Genomic DNA, 21,148 nt, shown 5'->3' with positions numbered 1-21,148 from the left:
CCCCGAGGTAGATTTGTGTAGCTGTGAAAAACTAATCAACAGACGCGGGTTCAGCTCTGCCTTAGCCACTTGCTGTATGGCTCAGTGGCTTCCAGAGCCTCGTTTTCTCATTCTACAAAGTGGAGCTAATGGCACATAGCTCTGGGGCTTGTTATTTTTTGCGGGGGGGGGGGTAGTGTTGAGGGGTTAGGGGAGTTAAATGAGATGGCATTAGCTTATAGCTTCATGTTGACACATAGTTCGGCTCAGAAATCACTTTTATTTTACCCGTGAGTTAAAATCGCCGCTCATATCTTTTATGGTGTGATCACAGCAGATTGGCCTGAACCTGTCCTGTTACTGGAACACATCCTTGAAAGGCACTTAAAAACCTAAAGCTTTTCTTTTTCTCAGTAAAAATGTTGAGGAAAATTTATAGCTAAGTTTCCCTTGATTATTTTTTTATTGGTGTTTTATTTTAGTTGGACCATGTACAAGCCGTCATTGCATTAAAAACAAAACAAAACTTGTTTTTGTCTTTTTTTTTTTTTTCCTGGTGTGTTTCCTCATAAGAAAGGCAAACAAACGGGCTATTGGGATTAAGCACGGATTAGCTCTTTACTTCTCTGGCCTTCCGAGCAAATATTTATGGTGTAATTAAAGGCTCTGATACAGGTATTATCATTTTTCTCTGTTGAGTAACTTTTCCGTGGACTGGGCATGTATTAAATGTTAGTCAAAAGAAAACACTATGAACACCTATTAAGAAGTGGAAGGAAAGGAAGTTTGGAGGGTCTTTGCTACAAGACAAAGACATCGAGAGGAAGTGGAATCGTGTCTGCCCAGAGGTGGGGGCGATAAGTCAGGTGGCCAGGTGGCAGGGAGGCAGACAGAGCCCCCCCCCCCCCTCGGTGGCTCGAGCTGCCTCCAGCCACGTGTGCAGCACGTGGAGAATCTGATGGGGGAGATGGCGGTTTTTCAGCTTCATCTGACTTCAGCCTTCTCACTATATATATTTTTTTATGTGGTCTGGGTGCTGTGAGTTTTCACGACATCCGCACACCTATATTCGTGTTAGTAAGAGTGATGCATTTCTTTCATGCAGCAAACATTTATTATTTGCTCTCTCTGAGCCTGTGGATTATGAAGCATCGTGAGAGGTGGACGGGAAGGGGTGGGGTGTGCAGGAGCTCTTAAAAATGAGTAGGTCGTTCTGGGCCTAAGTTTCAAAGAGACTGATGTCCTAGTAGGAAGTTCAAGCCAATTCTTAGACTGTTTGCAATAAACCTCCTGTTTTCTGTCCTTTCAGTCTCACCCCTGTTCAGTTCATTTTAGACCATTTAAAATTTCATAGCATCTTGGATCAGATAAAGAGGAAGACGTATGTATTTGCCTATCTTCTACACTGACTTCCTGTGTCATTTGGACAAGCCATATAGCATCTCTCAGCCTCAGTTTTCTCACCTGTAAAATGAAGATGATCCTAACAGTGCTAGGAATCTGATTAAGGACAAGGCCAAGCACACACACGCCCTAGAACATCACTTGGGGGTTAAACATCCATTCTGGGATAACAGACACATGATCTCGTGTAACTCAGACTTCTATATGAAATGAACCAAACAACTGGTAGGTGCCCCTAGGACAGAGTGTGGGACCCGATGGCCCAGCCTTCCCAGCCAGGTTGAGGCTTCAGCCTGAATGTTGGGCAGTGTTTACTAATAAAGTGGGGATCACAGATGTCAGGGTGCTCAACTTGCACATCCCTGGGCTAAGCCCTGATACATCAGGAACCCAGGGGGCAGGGCTCTGTAGCTCCAATCGCTGTTGAGCTTCCTGTGTGCTTCTCGTGTTCCCTAAGTGGAGAGAGGCAGGAGTCTAAAGGGTGGGGGGTGCCGCATCAGACTGGCCTTTGGAAGTGGGACTCGGACAGCTGTGAGAATGAATGGACTGAGGGCGAGGCCAGCCTGCAGCCTGTGGCCGTGGCCCAGGTGAGAGGTGGCGAGGTCATGAGCTATGACGGTGGCAGGGAGGAAGAGGATGGAGACCTCTCAGAGGCAGAAGTGGCAGGATTTAGTGAAAGATTTATGTGAGGACGCAGGAGAAGGGCAAGATGAGATGCCTGGCGGCGATCCAAACTAACACATGGACCCGGGCGGCGGGGTGGGGCTTGTGGAGCACCGTGAAGGTACATGTGCAATTACAGGCCTTTGTGTCCTCACGCCCTGTTAAACAGGTGACCCTTTCTTGAGGACAGAGGTCATGCCCCCACACTTGTCATAGCGACTGGTACACAGCAGATACGGGAAGGTCTGCAAAAATGAAAATACTCAGCACGTAACCGGAGATGCGGGCCCGGGACTCGGGGCGGGGGGAAGAGATGGAGACGCAGATTCGGGAGTCACCCCCAGAATGGTGCAAGATGAAACCGCAGCAACGGATACGATCGAGGAGGAAAGGGAGTCTGCGGGAAGCTTGCATTTTTAGACGGTTCGAGGACGATAAGGGCCAAGAAAAGGGAGTTTAAAAAACAACAGTCTCAAGTTCAGCTGACAGGCCGAACAGACCGGGGCTGAGAAAAGATTGTCGGGACAGAGATAAAGTGGCCGTTGGTCAGCTTTCAAAGACGGGTTCCAGCGGCACCGGACGGGCCAGATTTTAGTACTGCGTGGCACATCTCGATGGTGAATACTGACCACTGCATGGTACATCTCAGTGGTGAATACTGACCACTATTTTTCAAATTTTAGCACTGAAAGAGTGATAAGGTGAAGGTTGCCACTGCCCTATTTCCCTTGCTTTTTAAAGAATAGAAAAGATTTGAGCATTCTGAAGCATTTGCGACTGTGCTCCTGGTCACCCCAGCTGAATGAACACCATCAGCGTTCCTGGCCACAAGCTCAGTTCCACGCCATCCCACAGGGTGGGTACCGCCTGCTGGATGCAGACCGTGTGATGCTGAGAGCCTCCTAAAATAAATATTATGGCCCTTCTCCAGGACTGGTACAAAAAAAATAGCTGGTTATTCAGATAATGAGGAACTGGGTCCTGCCTCCTGTGGCCCGGAAACACCTCTGTTTTCCTAACATGTTTTTGTGTCCACAACCCACAGAACATATGAAAGAGCCAGACCTGGTCCACACCCCATCCACAATTGTGAAAAACACTCGTGGCAATGCACTTTGATTTGTTAAACCTTCTCCTACTCTACGTGTTGTATTCCATTCTGTTTTGTTAAAGAAGTGGAAGGAGACGCAGGTGCCCGTGAGTGGATTTAGGGCGTGCAACTGGCCCAACCCTCTACTGCGCCCCCCTCCACCCAGGAGGACTTGAACACCAGATACATACATCTGTCTGGAGGACCAGGACGGGTGACCTAACCTGCCCAACATGTCGGGTTGTGTGAACAGCAGATGCCATTCTTTATGAAAGAGCTTTTTCCTTTGTAAAATACTGTTCAGATGAAAGTTTATATTGTTGGGCAAAACTTCAATCCTTAGAAAAATACCCAATAAATTATTTTTCGTAACTATGTCCGCTGATTTCTCACACTGAGACTAGAAATGCTAACCTTCTGTCTGTAGTTATATTTTTGATTGACTTGTAAATAAAAAAAAAAAGAAAAAGAAAAAGTTTTCTTAGCAACCATTCTTGTAAGTAGGAGGGAAAGAATACCTGGGGTCCCCAAGGCAACGAGAAAGTGACATCAGGAAAGCACTTGGCTGTCAACTGTTGCTCTCCCCAAATTGCTCTAGGCTAACTTACAAATAGGTACATTTACACTAAGTGCTCTTATGTGTATTAGTGCTAATTAATCCACACATATTCTTAGTGCTCCTGCGGGCTCTCATGTTCACTATTCAAAATAATATGCTTTTGATCTTGTGCTTGTGACTTCTGTTGTGGTTAGGTTCTTTTCAAAGGCCTCCTCTTGCTTTCAGACTCTGCGTGTGGAGAGAGAGATCAGGGGGTAGTTTGTGTTGGCAGAGTCGGGCTCTGAGCCTCCCTGGCCCCGGGAGCTGTCAGTCCTGTGTACCCGTTACAACTGGAGGGGACTGTCCCAGAATCAATATTTACAGAGGAAATTTCTTCTAACCTACTCTTACTCGGATCAGATAAAAAAAATAATAAGCTCAAAAAAATCCAAATAACTGCTCCCTCCTCCTTCCACCACCTGAGTCGCATGAAGAGAGAGAGATTGCCTCCTTCTTCATTCCTTGGCATTAATCTTTGCATTCCAGGGTCATAGAGCGCTCCCTTTTAGGTGCCTGACTATGTATTTCATACATGAGACTTCATGGGGAGGTCGTCCATCCTTAAAAGTCCGGTCTACGTTAGGTTTTTGTTCTCAACTAGTATATAGGAACCACTGGCTAAAATGCATTTTGGCCAGGGGTGGCTGGTGGGTAGGCGTGATGTGGTGTACAGAGGGTGTTATATTGAAGGGGATACTTGAAATCATGTCAACACAATACATTTTTTTTATTATTCATTTTAGAGAGGAGAGGGAGAGAGAGAGAAGGTGGGGAAGAGCTGGAAGCATCAACTCCCATATGTGCCTTGACCAGGCAAGCCCAGGGTTTCGAACTGGCGACCTCAGCATTTCCAGGTCGACGCTTTATCCACTGCGCCACCACAGGCAGGCCACAATACATTTTTTTAATGAAATTTTGGAATCATAATTTTTCAGCATTTCCAAGGAAATAGTGTTATCTCTGTGTTGGAAGGGACTGAGGTCTTGTCTTTGTGCTCAGGGTGCTGGGGTGAAGGGTCCACCGGAACTTGGAGAGTCTGTTATGCTGATTGAGACCAGTTGCTTTGCCAAGTCCCTGAACTGGCTTGTGTTTCCCGTCTTTGCTCATTAACCAAAGTGTAACGCAGGGCCAGGTCTTCAAAGATGTGACCAGAAATTGTAGCACTGTGGTTGGGGAGAAGCTAGAGCTATAGGACTGAATTTTTATCCCAAGTGTGCGTTTTGGTGCTAGTCTCTTCCCCCCTTGACTCTATTTATATGGATTTTTTAGAATTTTGCCTAAAACTCAAAAAATGGTGTTAGCTCTCAATCCTGAAATTGGTAGTCATTGTTCTGCATGTCTTATTTCTTAGTACAATAAGGTAAGACCCCAGAGCATTGTTGTCTTAAAAACAAAAACATAAACAGTAGGTAAAAAAAAAGAAAAATCCAAAATTTAATTGTCTTCATTTTTATTGAAACTTGGAGGGACAAAAATTCAAATAAAGCATAAATTAAGTGGCAGGGTATTCTTGGCACTTCAAGTGGGTAATACTGTCTCAAATAGCACTTCACATTTGCAGAATGGGAAAAAAACTCTTATATTATTTCAGTTAGTTAAATGGAGTTCCTTATTTCTTCGGCCCATTGCATTTTAAGTGGAATTTAGGGTGTTATTCTATACTTTATTTATTCCTTTGCATTCACCTCTAGTTTTTCAGAGAAAAACGTTAGTATTTTTCTTTATTCTTAAGTTTCCTCCTAATCAGGCAACAGTAGCAATAGGGGACCTTCTTTGAACAAGCAAAAATGGACTTTTTTGCTAGAAATAGAAGAAAAGCTCCTGCCCACTTTCACTGTTCCCGCCTTGCCTTTAGATGCTCAGCTTGGAGGACTTATCCTAGGTATCCATGGAGTTGAACAGAATTTCCCTCCCCTCTTTTTCATCAATAGTATGAAAGACAGAGCTTATAAAAGGAGGTATCATGCCATTTTGGTCCCTTGGGGAGGAATTGTTCATTTCTTTAGTTGTTACAGAGCTCATACAGTGCGCACAGTGTTTAGGCGGGTGTACAAGGCATGCAAAAGCAAAAGGTACATGAGACGATTTTTTTTTAATGCAGAGCAGAAAGCATAGTATTTAAAAGTACATGAAATAATGCAAACTGAATCCAAAAGTACAGTGGGTGACCTCACTGTATGTTCCTGGTCTCCTTTTGATGGAGAGGGCAGAAAGAATAATGGATATAATATATAATATATAATAACTCACTCTACTTAGGAGTCACCCTTGATTGCTTCCCGCCGCCACTACCCCCTGTAATCACTTCATTGGCACATTGTGTCCCTTTTATCTAAAAATAACAGCTCAAACCCTCCATGTTCCCTTAGCTCCTTGCCACCTCCCTGGTCTGAGCCAACGTCATCCCGAGCCAACATGAGAGCGCCAGTCACCTAACTGACCTCTCTGCCTCCTGTCTTGACTCTTTTAAACCTGTTCTCCGTGAAGAAGATAAAAAGCACTTTTGAATCACGCAGTTCCCGGCTTTGAATTCCTTAGTGCTTCCCCGTGTTCTCAGGCTGCAGTCGGAGCCTACCGCGGTCTGCACGCTCTGGGACCTGTCAGTCACATCACCTGACTCCCGCCTGCCGTGGGCGACTCCGTCTCAGCCTTCGGGTCTCAGCCCAGTGCCACTTCTTTAGAGAAGCACCAGCCATTGCCACCTCTCCAAAATGACCTCTCCCACATGATTTTCTGTCGTTTCCCCATTTATCATGATCTTTAATTCCATTTTATTTTTAAAAAGTATTGTTGCTGTTTTTATTAGTTGCAGTAGTAGTTCATTGACTCACTCCCAGCTAGTATGTGTCCTTGTCATGAGGTCAGGGTTGTTCACTAGACTAACCCCGTGCCAGACACATCGTAGATGCTCAACAAATATTTGTTAAAATGAAAGATTTGGGTACAGTATGTTTTGGTGTTGAATGTCAGGGTGAAGTTGGAGATTAGGAGAAAGCTAGAGAGTTCGAGGTTGGCCTCCAGTGGTGAACAGATTCAGACTCAATAAGATAAGCAATACATAGGCCAAACAAAGCATGGCACCTGTTACAGTTTTTGAGATTGGATACTTTAGCAGTTGTGTCCAGGCCGGACTGGATCAGGGAGAGGCTGGAACAGGGGCCTTGTGATAGAAGGTTATTGCACCAGCACAGAGGGGGAGACAAGGGCTTGGACAGGGAGATGCTGGGGGGGGATATGGGAGAAGAGGGGGACGCAAGGCTCCACGGTTCAGGATTTTGTGGTAGCAATGCACTGAGCAATCCAAATACAAAATACTGTGCTTCCTTTATTTTTTTTTAATCTTTTTATTTTTTTATTTTTCTGAAGCTGGAAATGGGGAGAGACAGACAGACTCCCGCATGTGCCCAACCGGGATCCACCCGGCACACCCACCAGGGGCAACGCTCTGCCCACCAGGGGGCGATGCTCTGCCCCTCCGGGGCATCGCCCTGTTGCGACCAGAGCCACTCTAGCGCCTGGGGCAGAGGCCAAGGAGCCATCCCCAGCGCCTGGGCCATCTTTGCTCCAATGGAGCCTTGGCTGCGGGAGGGGAAGAGAGAGACAGAGAGGAAGGAGGGGGGGTGGAGAAGCAAATGGGCGCGTCTCCTATGTGCCCTGGCCGGGAATCGAACCCGGGTCCCCCGCACGCCAGGCCGACGCTCTACCGCTGAGCCAACCAGCCAGGGCCTGTGCTTCCTTTATTATATAACTCTAAACTGTTAGCCAAAAAGCACATTAAAAAAGAACATTCTGACATGAACCTGACAGAAGCCTTCATCTGCACCCCTGCTCCCCTCGGATGATGCGCAAAGCTGGCATGATGCTGCCTCGAGAGGTTTTCGGTGGAAAGGAGGGATCGTCAAAGTTTCCCACTGCCATTGATTCAACAGATGAGACCATGTTCATAAAAAGTGCCCAGTGTTGTTGATTCAACTTTTCATCCAGGTAATGAGAAGATGGTACTGATCTTTCCAGTTTGTGAATCCACCTAACAGTTCTTTCCTGTCAGGTTGCTATCAGAAGGAAGATGATCTCAAACAGTTTTCTTATGATGCTGCATGTGTTTAATGTTGTTCTTTTTGTATCCATTTAAGCAATTGAACAAGATGAAGAGAACAGGGACAAGCACGTGCCTGTGGCAGAAGCTGAAGGTGCTTCGGATTCTCAGGTATGGCGGATTCCGTGACAGTCCCTCTGTGCCACCTCTCTCTCTTTCGTGTCGAGAGAGGTGAGGGAGTGCCGGTTTGATACGGGTTCTGCCTCTGGTGTTTTGGGAGATAGTCATTTTAGCAGAATAAAGTCCTTCATTTCGTGAAGAGACATTTCACAGGAACGACTCTAAATTGATCATCACATTTATAATTTTATTCATGGGGGAGGGACAAATAGGAAGACATATTTCACTTCTCAGAGAAAGCTAGGAAAGCAAGCAAAGACCCAGGAGAGAGCACCCTTCTGGTGGGAGACCATGCCCTGGCCACAGTGGGGACACTTGGGTGACCGCACAGCTGGGGCCTGGCCGGGCAGATCGAGGCCATGCCTCCTCCACCAGATTCCATGCCCACCCCCCTAACATGGCATGGGCATCCTCTTGGTAGCAACATACTTCCAAATACTATTGCAGCATAAACACTCAGACACCCTAATACTGCTATCAGCTGTTAACTTGATGTAAAAGCAGAGCATTTAAAGGTTTGTAGTGGGGACAGAAGGAAGAAAAGAAGAGCAGGTGACATTCTTTTGCAAGTCCCCAATAATCCAACTCTCCTCAGAATTCCACCTCCCCTTGACCCCCGCAATAGCATTGTGTGACATAGCGAAACAGGTAGCTATCTTAAGCTGGTTTCGTAACCTTTTGGAATTTTAGATGACTCATCTATAAACCTACCTGATAGGATAGCTGTGAGGATTGAAAAGAAAAGTATGTGAAATGAACAAGCCATTGGATTGGATTGTGTTTGAGAACACGAGAGGAGGCGGCCCTGGCGAGTCTGCTACTTGGAAATTGACTGGGGCATGTACGAAGCGGTGGGCTGATCTACCGCAGCAGAGAGATCTGACAGACTGTACTCGGGCGGACAGGGCTGGAGACACTGCAAACACGTGAGCCCTCACCGCAGGGTGTGGCTCTGTTTTGCTAGACCAGGCAGGCGTGGCCAACAGTTTTTGCCCCCCCCCCCCCCCCCCCCCGGGCCAGATTAGAAAGAAAACTATTTTCACAGGCTGGAGGAAATATTAAAATTTTAAAATGTTAAATACAAAAATGATTCGTTTAAGTAAACAAAATTTTACTATGTAATTTGTTTATGAATAAATGTAAGTAATTTAGTATAACAAATTAACAAAAAAAACTAATGTTTTGAGGCGCTTTGCATCGCCTATTATTTTTTTAATATCTGGCTCTATACTTGTAGTAGCTATTCTTAACACAGCCTCTAAATGTAAATCATTCAATCTTGATCTTGTTGTACTTTTATTTAGATTCATTAAAGAAAAAGTTTGTTCATAAATATAAGTTGAGCTGAAGATTACTAAATATTCTTTGACAAGGTTTTTAAATTCCCGTATTTTCAAAAAAAAAAAATTCCATATTCTCCATTATTCATTTGCTTATAAAAATTGCACAGATGCATACAAAAGTTGTAAATCTTTATAATGTGATTTTTTTTAAAATAAAGAAGTATCGCGAATCCATTCAACCAATGATTGGAAGTTAACCCTAGATTAGTCACATGCGGAATTCTTTTCTGCGTATCACTATCTTCTTAAATATCTCGATTTCCAATAATTAAAGACACTTCCGCTTCTGAGTAGCTGAGATTTTAACTTTCATTGTTGTACAATGGTTAGATATCGTAGTTTATATATAATGATTTAAAAGTACCACTTATTTCATTTCCACAGTGCGTCGTGCGGAGAATATTAAAAATTTAATCACGGACCGCATAAACTCATTACACGGGCCGCATCCAGCCCGCAGGCTGTATGTCGGCCATGTCTGTACTAGACCCTGTAGAGCAGGGGTCCCCAAACTTTTTACACAGGGGTCAGTTCACTGTCCCTCAGACCATTGGAGGGCCGGACTATAAAAAAAACTATGAACAAATTTCTATGCACACTGCACATATCTTATTTTAAAGTAAAAAAACAAAACGGGAACAAATACAATGTTTAAAATAAAGAACAAGTAAATTTAAATCAACAAACTGAGCAATATTTCAGTGGGAACTATGCTCCTCTCACTGACCACCAAAGAAAGAGGTGCCCTTCCAGAAGTGCGGCGGGGGCCAGATAAATGGCCTCAGGGGGCCACAGTTTGGGGACCCCTGCTGTAGAGGAAATTGCCTGTAAGGATATGGCAACGGTATCACTGTATCACATGTATTCAAGCTCATCAAGATGTCTGTTAAATATGTGTGGGTTTCTTACATTTTTTTTTTTTTTTTTTGTATTTTTCTGAAGCTGGAAACGGGGAGAGACAGTCAGACAGACTCCCACATGCGCCCGACCGGGATCCACCCGGCACGCCCACCAGGGGTGATGCTCTGCCCACCAGGGGGCTATGCTCTGCCCCTCTGGGGCGTCGCTCTGCCACGACCAGAGCCACTCTAGCGCCTGGGGCAGAGGCCAAGGAGCCATCTCCAGCGCCCAGGCCATCTTTGCTCCGATGGAGCCTTGGCTGCGGGAGGGGAAGAGAGAGACAGAGAGGAAGGAAAGGGTAGGGGTGGAGAAGCAAATGGGCGCTTCTCCTATGTGCCCTGGCCGGGAATCAAGCCCGGGTCCCCCCGCACGCCAGGCCGACGCTCTACCGCTGAGCCAACTGGCCAGGGCCAGTTTCTTACATATTAAGGGTACTTCAATAAAGCTAAAGAAAAGACTCCTAGCATGATTGACCCATTCCACTTCACCATTCAAGTTCTCAAACCATTCAGAATAATCGCATTAGGTTTTTCAGCCCAGGTTGCACAGGTTATCATGTTCATAAGGTCACATAAAGAATCATTCGGAATTGTTTTGCTCTGGTAGTATTCAAACTGCTGTGGTCCACAGTTCATACTGAAATTACACATCAAGCTTCGAGGCAAACCTGGGCAGGGATTCCTTTTTTGAAGTTTTCTTAAATCGGTACGTTATTCGTGGGGCAGGTGTTTCTGAACTTAAATCATTCCTCTTTATTTGTTTTGAACTAATTCTGTGGGCAAAAGTCTGTCTTGATGCAGTTTTATTTCTTGGTGCATTCCCAAAGGATACACAGACCTTGCTCTTCGAGACTTTGTGATTGTCATAATCACTCAGGACGTACAGAAGAATGGAATCAGGAAACCAGTCGGAAACCAGTGAATCCATAATTAGATCAGGAACAGATTCTGTTTAGGCTTGAAAGTCATGAGTTAAGCTCACTGGGATGCGTAATGATGGGCGTCATAGGCCTAGGCTGCGTGGGAAGGAGGCAGCTGCACCTCTGGTGCGTCTGAGACGGCTTTGCCGCTGCAGAAGACGCACCCAAATGGATTTACTTGGTTTAATTCCGCAGGTTTGACGCTCTGGGTAGGACTATCGGTAGCCCAAGCCGTGTAACGTGAGCTTAATGAAAACTTGCCGAGTTTTACCATCAGTGGTCTAGGCAGAATTAGAAGTAGATGTCTTTGGGCCCTGGCCGGTTGGCTCAGTGGTAGAGCGTCGGCCTGGCGTGCAGAAGTCCCGGGTTCGATTCTTGGCCAGGGCACACAGGAGAAGCACCCATCTGCTTCTCCACCCCCACCCCCTCCTTCCTCTCTGTCTCTCTCTTCCCCTCCCACAGCGAGGCTCCATTGGAGCAAAGATGGCCCAGGCGCTGGGGATGGCTCCTTGGCCTCTGCCCCAGGCGCTAGAGTGGCTCTGGTCTCAAGAGAGTGACGCCCCGGAGGGGCAGAGCATCGCCCCCTGGTGGGCAGAGCGTCGCCCCTGGTGGGCGTGCCGGGTGGATCCCGGTCGGGCGCATGTGGGAGTCTGTCTGACTGTCTCTCCCCGTTTCCAGCTTCAGAAAAATAAATTTTAAAAAGAAAACAAAACAAAAAAAGAAATAGATGTCTTTGTGTGCTGGTGGCTGTGTATACGTGTGTGCACTTTTATTAATTTGACATTTGATGTGTGTTACATATAATTGATCGAGCACCTAAATACAGGCGCTGTCTTAGTTCACACAATTGCAGTCTTCTCTCCAGAGCCCAGTGTAGACAAGTTAAGTGGAAATTTTTCATTCCTTGCCCAGATGTGATGAAATATGTCACCATGAGAAAAAATGCCCCTAGGCTGCTGTACACTCCGGTGTAGGAAGGGGGGAGACCATCACTGACCCCAAGGAAACCGGCCTTGTGCACGGATTTCCCAGCCGCCGGGAACGTCCAGTCCTGCCCTGATGTGCTGGTTCCTTTTCTCACTAAAAAAAAATCTGTTCTGCTTATGAGACTCGCCGTTTTCACGCAGCGATGAGCAGCGGAGGGCAGAGTGTGGTTTGCCTCTGGGGCCTCTTCCTCCTAGCTGGTGCCTGTAGGCAAGTTCCTTCTGTCTCTAACCCTGTGAGTTCCCGTAGGGTAGCATCTGTGTCTTTGTCACCAAAGTGTCCCCGTGGCGCTAGGCAGTGATGAGCATGCTCAGTTTTCATCTCTGGAGAGTGGAGACGTTATGAAGTTGTCATGAGTTTGGATGCAGTGCCATGAAGCAGGCCTGCCGTGCTGGCAGGGGAGTTTCAGTAAATGTCAGGCGGCACCCAGGAGAGGCGGCCTGGGTTCTTTTCCTGGCTCTGCCGCAGCAGCCTCGGGCAGGTGACTCCACTCTCCGGTGCCCCACACAGTCCTTTTCTGTAATGGCGTTGAGGGTTGACACTTAGGTGAGCAACACTTCATTTGCAGCAGGCACTCTTCTAAGCTCTTTGTTTTGTTAATGTGCTTAAACCTCCCAGCCAACCCTACAAGGCCTCTGAGGCCAGTAATATGACTCTCACCACTTTACAGATGAGCTGGTCTATGGTGGGGTCAGGAATCAAACCAAGGCAGCCTGGCTCCAGCATCCCTGCTTTTAACCACTGTCCCAAACTGCCTCTCTAACACCTGTAAAATGGGGCGATTTGCTGGGTTGTTTTGAAGATTAAATGGGTATATATGAAGTAGTTTGATCGGTGGCTGGTGTGTAGTGCTCAGAAAATGTTAGCCTTTTCATCACGGTCATCTGTCACATCGCTTTTTTGGCTTGAATCCTTAAGGCAGTGGTTCTCAAACCTTTTGAAGTCAGGGCGCATTTAAAATCCTACAAACTGGCCCTGGCCAGTTGGCTCAGCGGTAGAGCGTCCGCTTGGCGTGCGGGGGACCTGGGTTCGATTCCCGGCCAGGGCACATAGGAGAAGCACCCATTTGCTTCTCCACCCCCCCCCTTCCTCTCTGTCTCTCTCTTCCCCTCCCGCAGCCAAGGCTCCATTGGAGCAAAGATGGCCCGGGTGCTGGGGATGGCTCCTTGGCCTCTGCCCCAGGCGCTAGAGTGGCTCTGGTCGCAGCAAAGCGACGCCCCGGAGGGGCAGAGCATCGCCCCCTGGTGGGCAGAGCTTCGCCCCTGGTGGGCGTGCCGGGTGGATCCCGGTCGGGCGCATGCGGGTGTCTGTCTGTCTCTCCCCGTTTCCAGCTTCAGAAAAAAAATTTTTTAAAAATAAATAAATAAAATCCTACAAATAATTGTAGGCGCACTATATACAAATTTTTGAGAAATATGTTATAATAATTAAGTCAAATATTAAAGAAAAATATATAAAGTCCAAGTGTGCTTTTATGGTAATTAAATGAAATAAATATGACAAAATTAAATTTATTCTGACATTAAAAAACATTTTTATGTTACATTTTTTGAGTTATGCTTTTTAGAATTCATAAAAAAGAGGGGTAAAAAATAAAAAAAATGATCAAAACAGTTATCTTTTTATATATATAGATACATTCTTAGTAAGATTTAGTAAATTCGGCAGGTCCCGGCACGAATGTGTTAAATTTTTTCATTCTTGTGTTTATAAGAAACATGAACCTGATGGTGTCCTAGCGATTTCTTCAATGTTTGGGCATATATTTGAAAGGCAAACTCTCATTTCCTCATCAATACATTGAAGAATTCCTCTCTTTTTACACTTGTGTTGAGTGCAGAAAACCCCCACCATACATATCATGTTAACTTTACACCAAACAAAGGATAGAAGAAACTTGCCTCCGGTCTTTCTGGGGGACATGGGGGTAATGTAAACAATCCAGCACCACAGCTTAACAGCCTTTTGCAACCTAATCAGGCAAGTGAGGTGGGGGGTTGGGTAGACTGTCAGTTTACAGCCAATTCCCCACACCTCTGTCCCCCAAAAATCTAAACTCCAAAAACCCTGTTGGTTTTTTGGTCCCCCACAGGCACATATTTCTCTGGAATACCATAGGGCGCACCTGGAAATCTTCTAGGGCACACCAGTGCGCCCTGGCACACTCTTTGAGAACCACTGCCTTAAGGTATCTAATGCAGCTGGGCTGCAGTAGCACGTTCTGTCTACTATTGTGGTATCTTCACATAAACATTCTAGACCCTTGACTCATTCTAACTCTTTATATAGATATAAAGATTAAAGAAGCTTCATCAAAATGCATAGACTTGTTGACAGGTTGTAGTGTAAGGGTTCTGATGAGGTCTTCAATGAGTAATTTATAACATGTTGAACTTTGGAGATTCTCACTCATACTCAGGTGGTCACTGACCACTGGATTCAGTCATTATTTCATTGTCCCCTATCCCCCATTGAAATCAATTATCATATTTTAAATGTTATGGTGCTGTTAATTATACAAAGTAATTAACATGTATCAGTAGCCAAAGTGTGACTTTTCTTAGTAGACTGAATAAAGCTCTTATTTAAGGCTGTGATAGGTGTCATAAAAAAACCAGATGATCCTTTTAAATCCTTTATGTTAGAATTTACTAGAATTTGCTTATTCTCTTTTTATACTTCTATATTATCTGTCAACTTTGCTGCCCTGCTTAGCAGTGTGGTCAATAAAATATGCAGATCTACGCTGTAATTTCTCACAGGTCAAAACCAGAGAAACTATTGGTGACCTCCCTATTCTAGTCTGAAAGTTCAAGAAATCAAATACCTGTAAAGAATGAACCCCTTACTTCATCAATTATGTAAATATATATTTCATTTCATGTAGGGAATTCATCATTATGTAGATATATATCTAGTTTCATCAGAAGAGAAAATCATATGAGTATAGTAGATTAAGAAAATAGTTGAGGGAAATCATAAACAGTTCCATGTAAGTCCGGCGTCTGCCTTCTTCCCGGCGCCCGGCGTGCTCTGGCAGGACCCAGTTGTTGCGTAGTGATTGGATAGGAGGTGTCTCTCCGACCAGCGTGGTGGACTAACGCAAGCACGTCCACAGAGGAGGAGGGCCAGAGGGATGCACGTCCACAGAGGAGGAGGGCCAGAGGGATGAACCGCCCTGAACTGGCATTGTTTCACCTGTACAGTGAGGGACTAGGGGTCTGAGTGGTTTCTCAGGCCCTGAAGGTGGCCCAGCATGGTGGTGGAGGCCGGTACTAGTGATGCCCTGGGCCAGGGGTCCCCAAACTACGGCCTGCGGGCCACATGCGGCCCTCTGAGGCCATTTATCCGGCCCCTGCTGTACTTCCAGAAGGGGCACCTCTTTCATTGGTGGGTCAGTGAAAGGAGCACAGGATGTGGATGCTGGAGTACCGTATGTGGCGGCGCCGCTCACGTACAGTACTACTTCCAGTGACACGGGAAGCATGCGTCACGGCTCCGGAAGTGCATCGTATCACTTGTTATGGCTAGCAGTGACAAATATGGAACCGGACATTGACCATCTCATTAGTCAAAAGCAGACCCATAGTTCCCATTGAAATACTGGTCAGTTTGTTGATTTAAATTTACTTGTTCTTTATTTTAAATATTGTATTTGTTCCCGTTTTGTTTTTTTACTTTAAAATAAGATATGTGCAGTGTGCATAGGGATTTATTCATAGTTTTTTTTTTTATAGTCCGGCCCTCCAACGGTCTGAGGAACAGTGAACTGGCCCCCTGTGTAAAAAGTTTGGGGACCCCTTCCCTGGGCACTAGTCAACGTGCCTTTGCCGTCACACTTTCTATCAAATGTGATACCACTGTGCGCGCTTCTTGATCCTTCCGCAGTTTTTAAAGCGTGTATCTTTCTGTCACAATCAGGAAGAAATTTTTTCTTAGGTTTCTTTCTTCCTCTGAAGGAATTTGAGAAAATAAATATTTGCTGCCCTAATACAATAATAATAATATTAATTGTTGTTGTGATTATTATTATTATTGTCTTCTGAATTTTCCTAGAAAGAATTCTTAATATTTTCTGTGTTGGAAATAGTTAACAGACAATTGAGTCAAGTAATAATACACCAGCCCAACCCATCAGTGTTTTATTCTGCCATTTGGATTTTCTGTTTAATTAAAGTGGCCAAAACAATTATTTTATGAATTTCTATTCAAGATTTCATTTTGAAAGGAATGAATCTATTGTGTAGTAATAAGAATTTGTGGGCAGACCCTAAATGTGCACTGACGAGCCTTCTGTAATTGTAGAAGTGCTTCATACGAGGTGGACTCTTTCATCCTCGACTTTCCCTCGACGGCATTTATTGCATGATTGTTTTTCCCTAAGTGACTTTTAAGGTTACAATAGTGAGAAAGCGCTTTATGCATAGAACTGTGCTCTCTCCCCTCCTGTCGTAAAGGTGACTCATTCATCGCTGTAGCTTTTCCTCTGGGAATCCCGGCCACGTTTCACTTTCCCACTGAAAAATGAACCCGCCGTTTTTATGACCCCATTTATAAAGGAAACAGACTTTTTCATTTACATTCATAACATTTCTCTTCTCAAATCCTGAAAATCATAGACATAGCTTTAACTATATATTACCCTGATTTTTTTTTTCAAAGCAGACCTTAAAATAAGAAGACTCTTCTAACAACACATTAATCTTTTTATTCTTTTTTTTTTCTGGCCTGGCAGTGTTAGGTAAACTGTTTATAATTAATTTCACATCAATAAATTAAGTAGGCCAGGAATGCAAAAGCCTAGATAGAGACCTGTGATTTATCTTGCCTCTCCTGCCATAACAAAACTCCGCAAGTATATTAATAAATTCATCTTTTTTTAATTAAATCACTAAATTATGGAGCTTTGAGAGGGATCCCAAGAAAACATATTGTTTTAATGGTGTCCTTCCAAAGAGGACTGCCTTCCTGAACGGATCCAGGATGTATTGTCGTATATCCATGCAGTATAAGATGGTTTTATTGTAAATACGAAACAATGGAGTCAATCTGAAACCAACTTTTAAGAGTAATAGCATTTTATGTTTAAAATACATAATTTGTGCACCCAAATATCAGGTTTGAATCAAAAAGTATATATATATATATATTTTCTAGGATAGAAAAGTCTGTATTTAGAATCCTAAGCATATAATATGAAGAATGTTTAGAGTTACTTAAAAACTCATGTTTCGCCTGACCAGGCAAGTGGCGCAGTGGATAGAGCATCGGACTGGGATGCCGAGGACCCAGGTTCGAGACCCTGAGGTTGCCAGCTTGAGCACGGGTTCATCTGGTTTGAGCAAAAGCTCACCAGCTTGGACCCAAGGTCGCTGGTTCCAGCAAGGGGTTACTCGGTCTGCTGAAGGCCCACAGTCAAGGCACATATGAGAAAGCAATCAATGAACAACCAAAGTGTCGCAATGCGCAACAAAAAACTGATAATTGATGCTTCTCATCTCTCCATTCCTGTCTGTCTGTCCCTGTCTACCCCTCTCTCTGACTCTCTGTCTCTGTAAAAAAAAAAAACTCATGTTTCCACAGAAACAAAAAAAATAGTCAAGGTCTCCATTCAAATGTTATCTTACTACGGAATCCTACCCTGACATTTCTATCTGAATCTTCGGATCGTGTCTTTGCCCCTTTACCTCGCTGTGTTTTCCTGCCTATCACACATTACCCTCTGCTCTCTCACATCTGTATGTTATGTAATCCACATTGCTTACTGAATGTCAGCTCAGTGACACGGGTGGGCAGCTGTGTTTTGTGTAGTTACTGTTGTTCACTACTATATCCCTAGAACCTATGGCAGATCTTGGCACATGATTGTTGCTCAAATAAAATCTATTGAGTGAGTGAATGAAAGAAGGAATGAATGAATAAGTAAAATAGAGAGCTGAGGGTATCTGTAGGAAATGCTAAAAGGAAGCTGTCATAAATATTGGTGTTTAAATATTTGAAAGATTGTCATGCCTGACCTGTGGTGGTGCAGTGGATAAAGCGTCAGCCTGGAATGCTGAGGTCACCAGTTCGAATCCCTGGGCTTGCCCAATCAAGGCACGTACAGGAAGCAACTACTACGAATAGATGCTTCCTGCTTGCTTCTCCTCCCTCTTTCTCTCTCTCTCTCCCCTTCTTTCTCTCTCTCTCTCTCTCTGTCCCTCTGTCCTCTCTCTAAAAAATCAATAAATTCTAAAAAAAAAGAAAGATTGTCATATTGAATAAGAAATAGTTTCAGTTGCTTTCAAAGGCAGCATGGGTTGAAGCTCAGCCATTTCAGAGTTTTGTCTCGTGTGACAGGGACTTTCCAACAGTGTGGCTCTCCAGAGTACACAGGCTGTCTTAAGATAAACTGAGATGCCTGTCCAAGGAAACCTTGGGAAGGAAGTGGAGAACCTCTTGTGACGAATGATATAAAAATAAATCTCCGACTTGGGTGGAGGAATTCTATTTGCCCTCCTCTAGGAGTTGGTGATTTGGGCCACTTCACGGATTTTTTTTTGTTTCCTTCCTAGTTGTTGGAGAAACTGCTAGATAAGTAGGTGCCCTTGCCCCTGGAAATATTTAGTCGTTGCTTTGCATGTGTGGTCCCATTTCTCTGATACCCATTCAATAAAATGGGCATCTTCAGCCCCAGTTGTTAACCCCATGGAGTTATGATCAGTTCTGGCCCTTTTTTCATATTTGGTTATGTTGCTGAGGTCATTTAAATCCTGTAGGTTGTGTTGAGTAAAACAAAAATTCCATAGCTTTGACTGTTCCTGCTAAGAGGAACTTTAGGTTATTTTATTAGATCAAAGTCCTGATCAGTATGAACCATTTTTGAAAGAATTTGAACAGAAACAGTTCAGAACTTGAGTTATAATGAATATATTTTTTTGCTTCATCAAAGTTCTAGACTAGACTCCTCCTTCACACTGTGATTACTTAGGTACTTTGACCTACTAAAAACTATGATGTTTTATGAATCATTTCTAAACCCTGTTGACATGGCAAGCCTTTTTTTTTCCAGCTTATTTTTAATAAACATTTCCACTATATTTTATGCAACATTGGAGGTATTTTGCTAATAATGACCCATAGTAACTTTCCAGTTGTGTGTGTGTGTGCGTGTGTGTGTGTGTGTGTGTGTGTGCAAACCTTGTGATCTTGTTAACTGTGTATTTGTACGTGGAATGATCTGGTGGAGCCAAAGAACTAGGAGGCTGTGCCCCGTTATTTTTAGAACCCTATCACTTCGCCCTTTTTGCCGGAGTGGTTCCTGGCTAACTTTCCCATGAGTTTTTAACCTTCTTGCTGGGCTTTGCTTATGTAACAGGAAACAGGCTGTCAGGGACAAATAGAGGCTATCAGGAGCTCACGTTGGTAGCAAACGATTTAGTTGGCTCTGCCCTTGGCTCTCTTAAAAGCAGACCGATCAATAATCTCAACTTTTTCAGTGCGGCATTCCTAGATTTAAAATAATACAACTGCAACTTGGGAAAGGCCAAGTGCTTTACCAAGACCATGATTTAATCCAAGGGACAGAGAAGATGAGTTTAGTATAAAGTGAACTTTGCGGCGGTGTCATGTCCTGGGACTGCGGGTTTAAGTATATCTTCGCTTTCTCCCCAACTCTGAAGGCGGGGGTGATGTGCAAACTTCAGGAGAGAGATGACATCGGACGGATTGAACTGGTCCAGAAGCTGGCGAGAGAAAACTGTCAGTTTTTGCAGACGGACAAAAAGGAACAGGAGAAATCTGAACGCGTAAGCCCTTTTCTTCTTCAGGGTGTGGGTTTGAAGGGGTGGAAAATGTTCCTGTCTGGTTGCATGCTTGAAAGAAGGACTTTTCTATTTTAAATTCTTTAAGGTTTGGTTTTGCTTTTGTTCCCTCCCCCTCCCCCCTGAAAGCATCCTCTTTAGCAAAAATGACAGCTGAAAGCCAGTGGTTTGTGACCTTAGCTTTATAAGAGAACTCTTCTCACAAGTCAGTCATGTAGAATATAAAAGCACATGTTAGCAACCATGAAGGCATGTCTGTTTAGGGTCTGCATTTGCTGGCTTTCAAGTTTGACTTTGGGAGTTTCATCGTATCAGAAGGTTGATGGAATATGAATTTTGAAAGAACGTGTACTTTTTATGGTCAGTACAAGGTTGGTTTCAGTATCCTAAGCACAGGAGAACAGATTATAGATGCTCTCACCGAGCGGGAGAGTCAGAAGGGAGTTAGCGGGAGAGTCAGAAGGGAGTTTTCCCTATGTCTTCTGAAGGTTTGTGTTCCAACAAGAGTTACATTGTTCGGATGTTGTTAAACTGGAGGAAAGGGGCGCTGTGCTCGGTTCCCCTGAACGCGGCTATTCAGCCTGAGCCTCAGAACTGAGGCCGCTGCCGTCATTGCCGGGAGGACAATGCCACCACTTTCTTCTGCTGCACATTGTTGTCTGTTGACTTCTGCTGTTGTTTTTAAGACTTCCCTGTTCGAGCTGAGCTAGCCAGGGTTGCTCACAATGGGGAAAATTCCTCTGTGCTTATAAACATGGCTTTCTCTGACTTGATTTTTTCCTTGGAGTTTTATTTCCAACCCTTCCCAAGGGGGAAAAAGTGCTTCGTGCTTTTCCGTGCTCCCAGGCCATCAGTGCCAGTGCCAGGGTTCCACTGAGCAGGCGAGGAGGGTGTTCCAGGACAGCAGGCTGTTTAGTTCAGTCACATAACGCTTCTCTCACCGCGTAACATCAAGTCGTAGCAACTGGTGTCTCAAGGGGCAGAATAATTCAGCAATTTCCAAACCTTGTTACTTAACTGTTTCCGGGGAGACCATTGACTTTACAAGTGGAGGTCTCAGGAGCCTTCACTTTGCTTGGTACTATTGAATAGTTTAGGGACTTCTTTAAGTTGTTAAAAGCACCCTGAAGGTTGACAATATCAAAGACTTGACTCCTAACCCCCACCACGACCTTAGCATATTTAATATCCCATCCCATGGCTTAATTTTTTTCAAAACAATATTCCTTTTGATTCATTTTAGTTGAGAG

The 21,148-nt window shown here is 44.5% G+C and overlaps 1 protein-coding gene across 3 annotated transcripts in view; it reads left to right on the top strand.

Annotated features, from left to right (window-relative positions):
* The window catches only part of RAPGEF5 (Rap guanine nucleotide exchange factor 5), a 225,046-nt gene that overhangs the window by 104,460 nt on the left and 99,438 nt on the right, over positions 1-21,148 (top strand). For all 3 annotated transcript variants that reach the window (XM_066239513.1, XM_066239511.1, XM_066239514.1), the window contains exons 8-9: positions 7,868-7,941; positions 19,758-19,883. In XM_066239513.1, the coding sequence (XP_066095610.1) occupies positions 7,868-7,941; positions 19,758-19,883 (200 nt within the window). The remainder of the gene's footprint in view (positions 1-7,867; positions 7,942-19,757; positions 19,884-21,148) is intronic.

The sequence above is a fragment of the Saccopteryx bilineata genome, chromosome 7 (genome assembly GCF_036850765.1).
Source record: "Saccopteryx bilineata isolate mSacBil1 chromosome 7, mSacBil1_pri_phased_curated, whole genome shotgun sequence".
In the NCBI taxonomy this organism is placed as follows: Eukaryota; Metazoa; Chordata; class Mammalia; order Chiroptera; family Emballonuridae; genus Saccopteryx; species Saccopteryx bilineata.
Note: the sequence above shows the minus strand (reverse complement) of the source record. Positions and strands in the feature narration are given on the sequence as shown.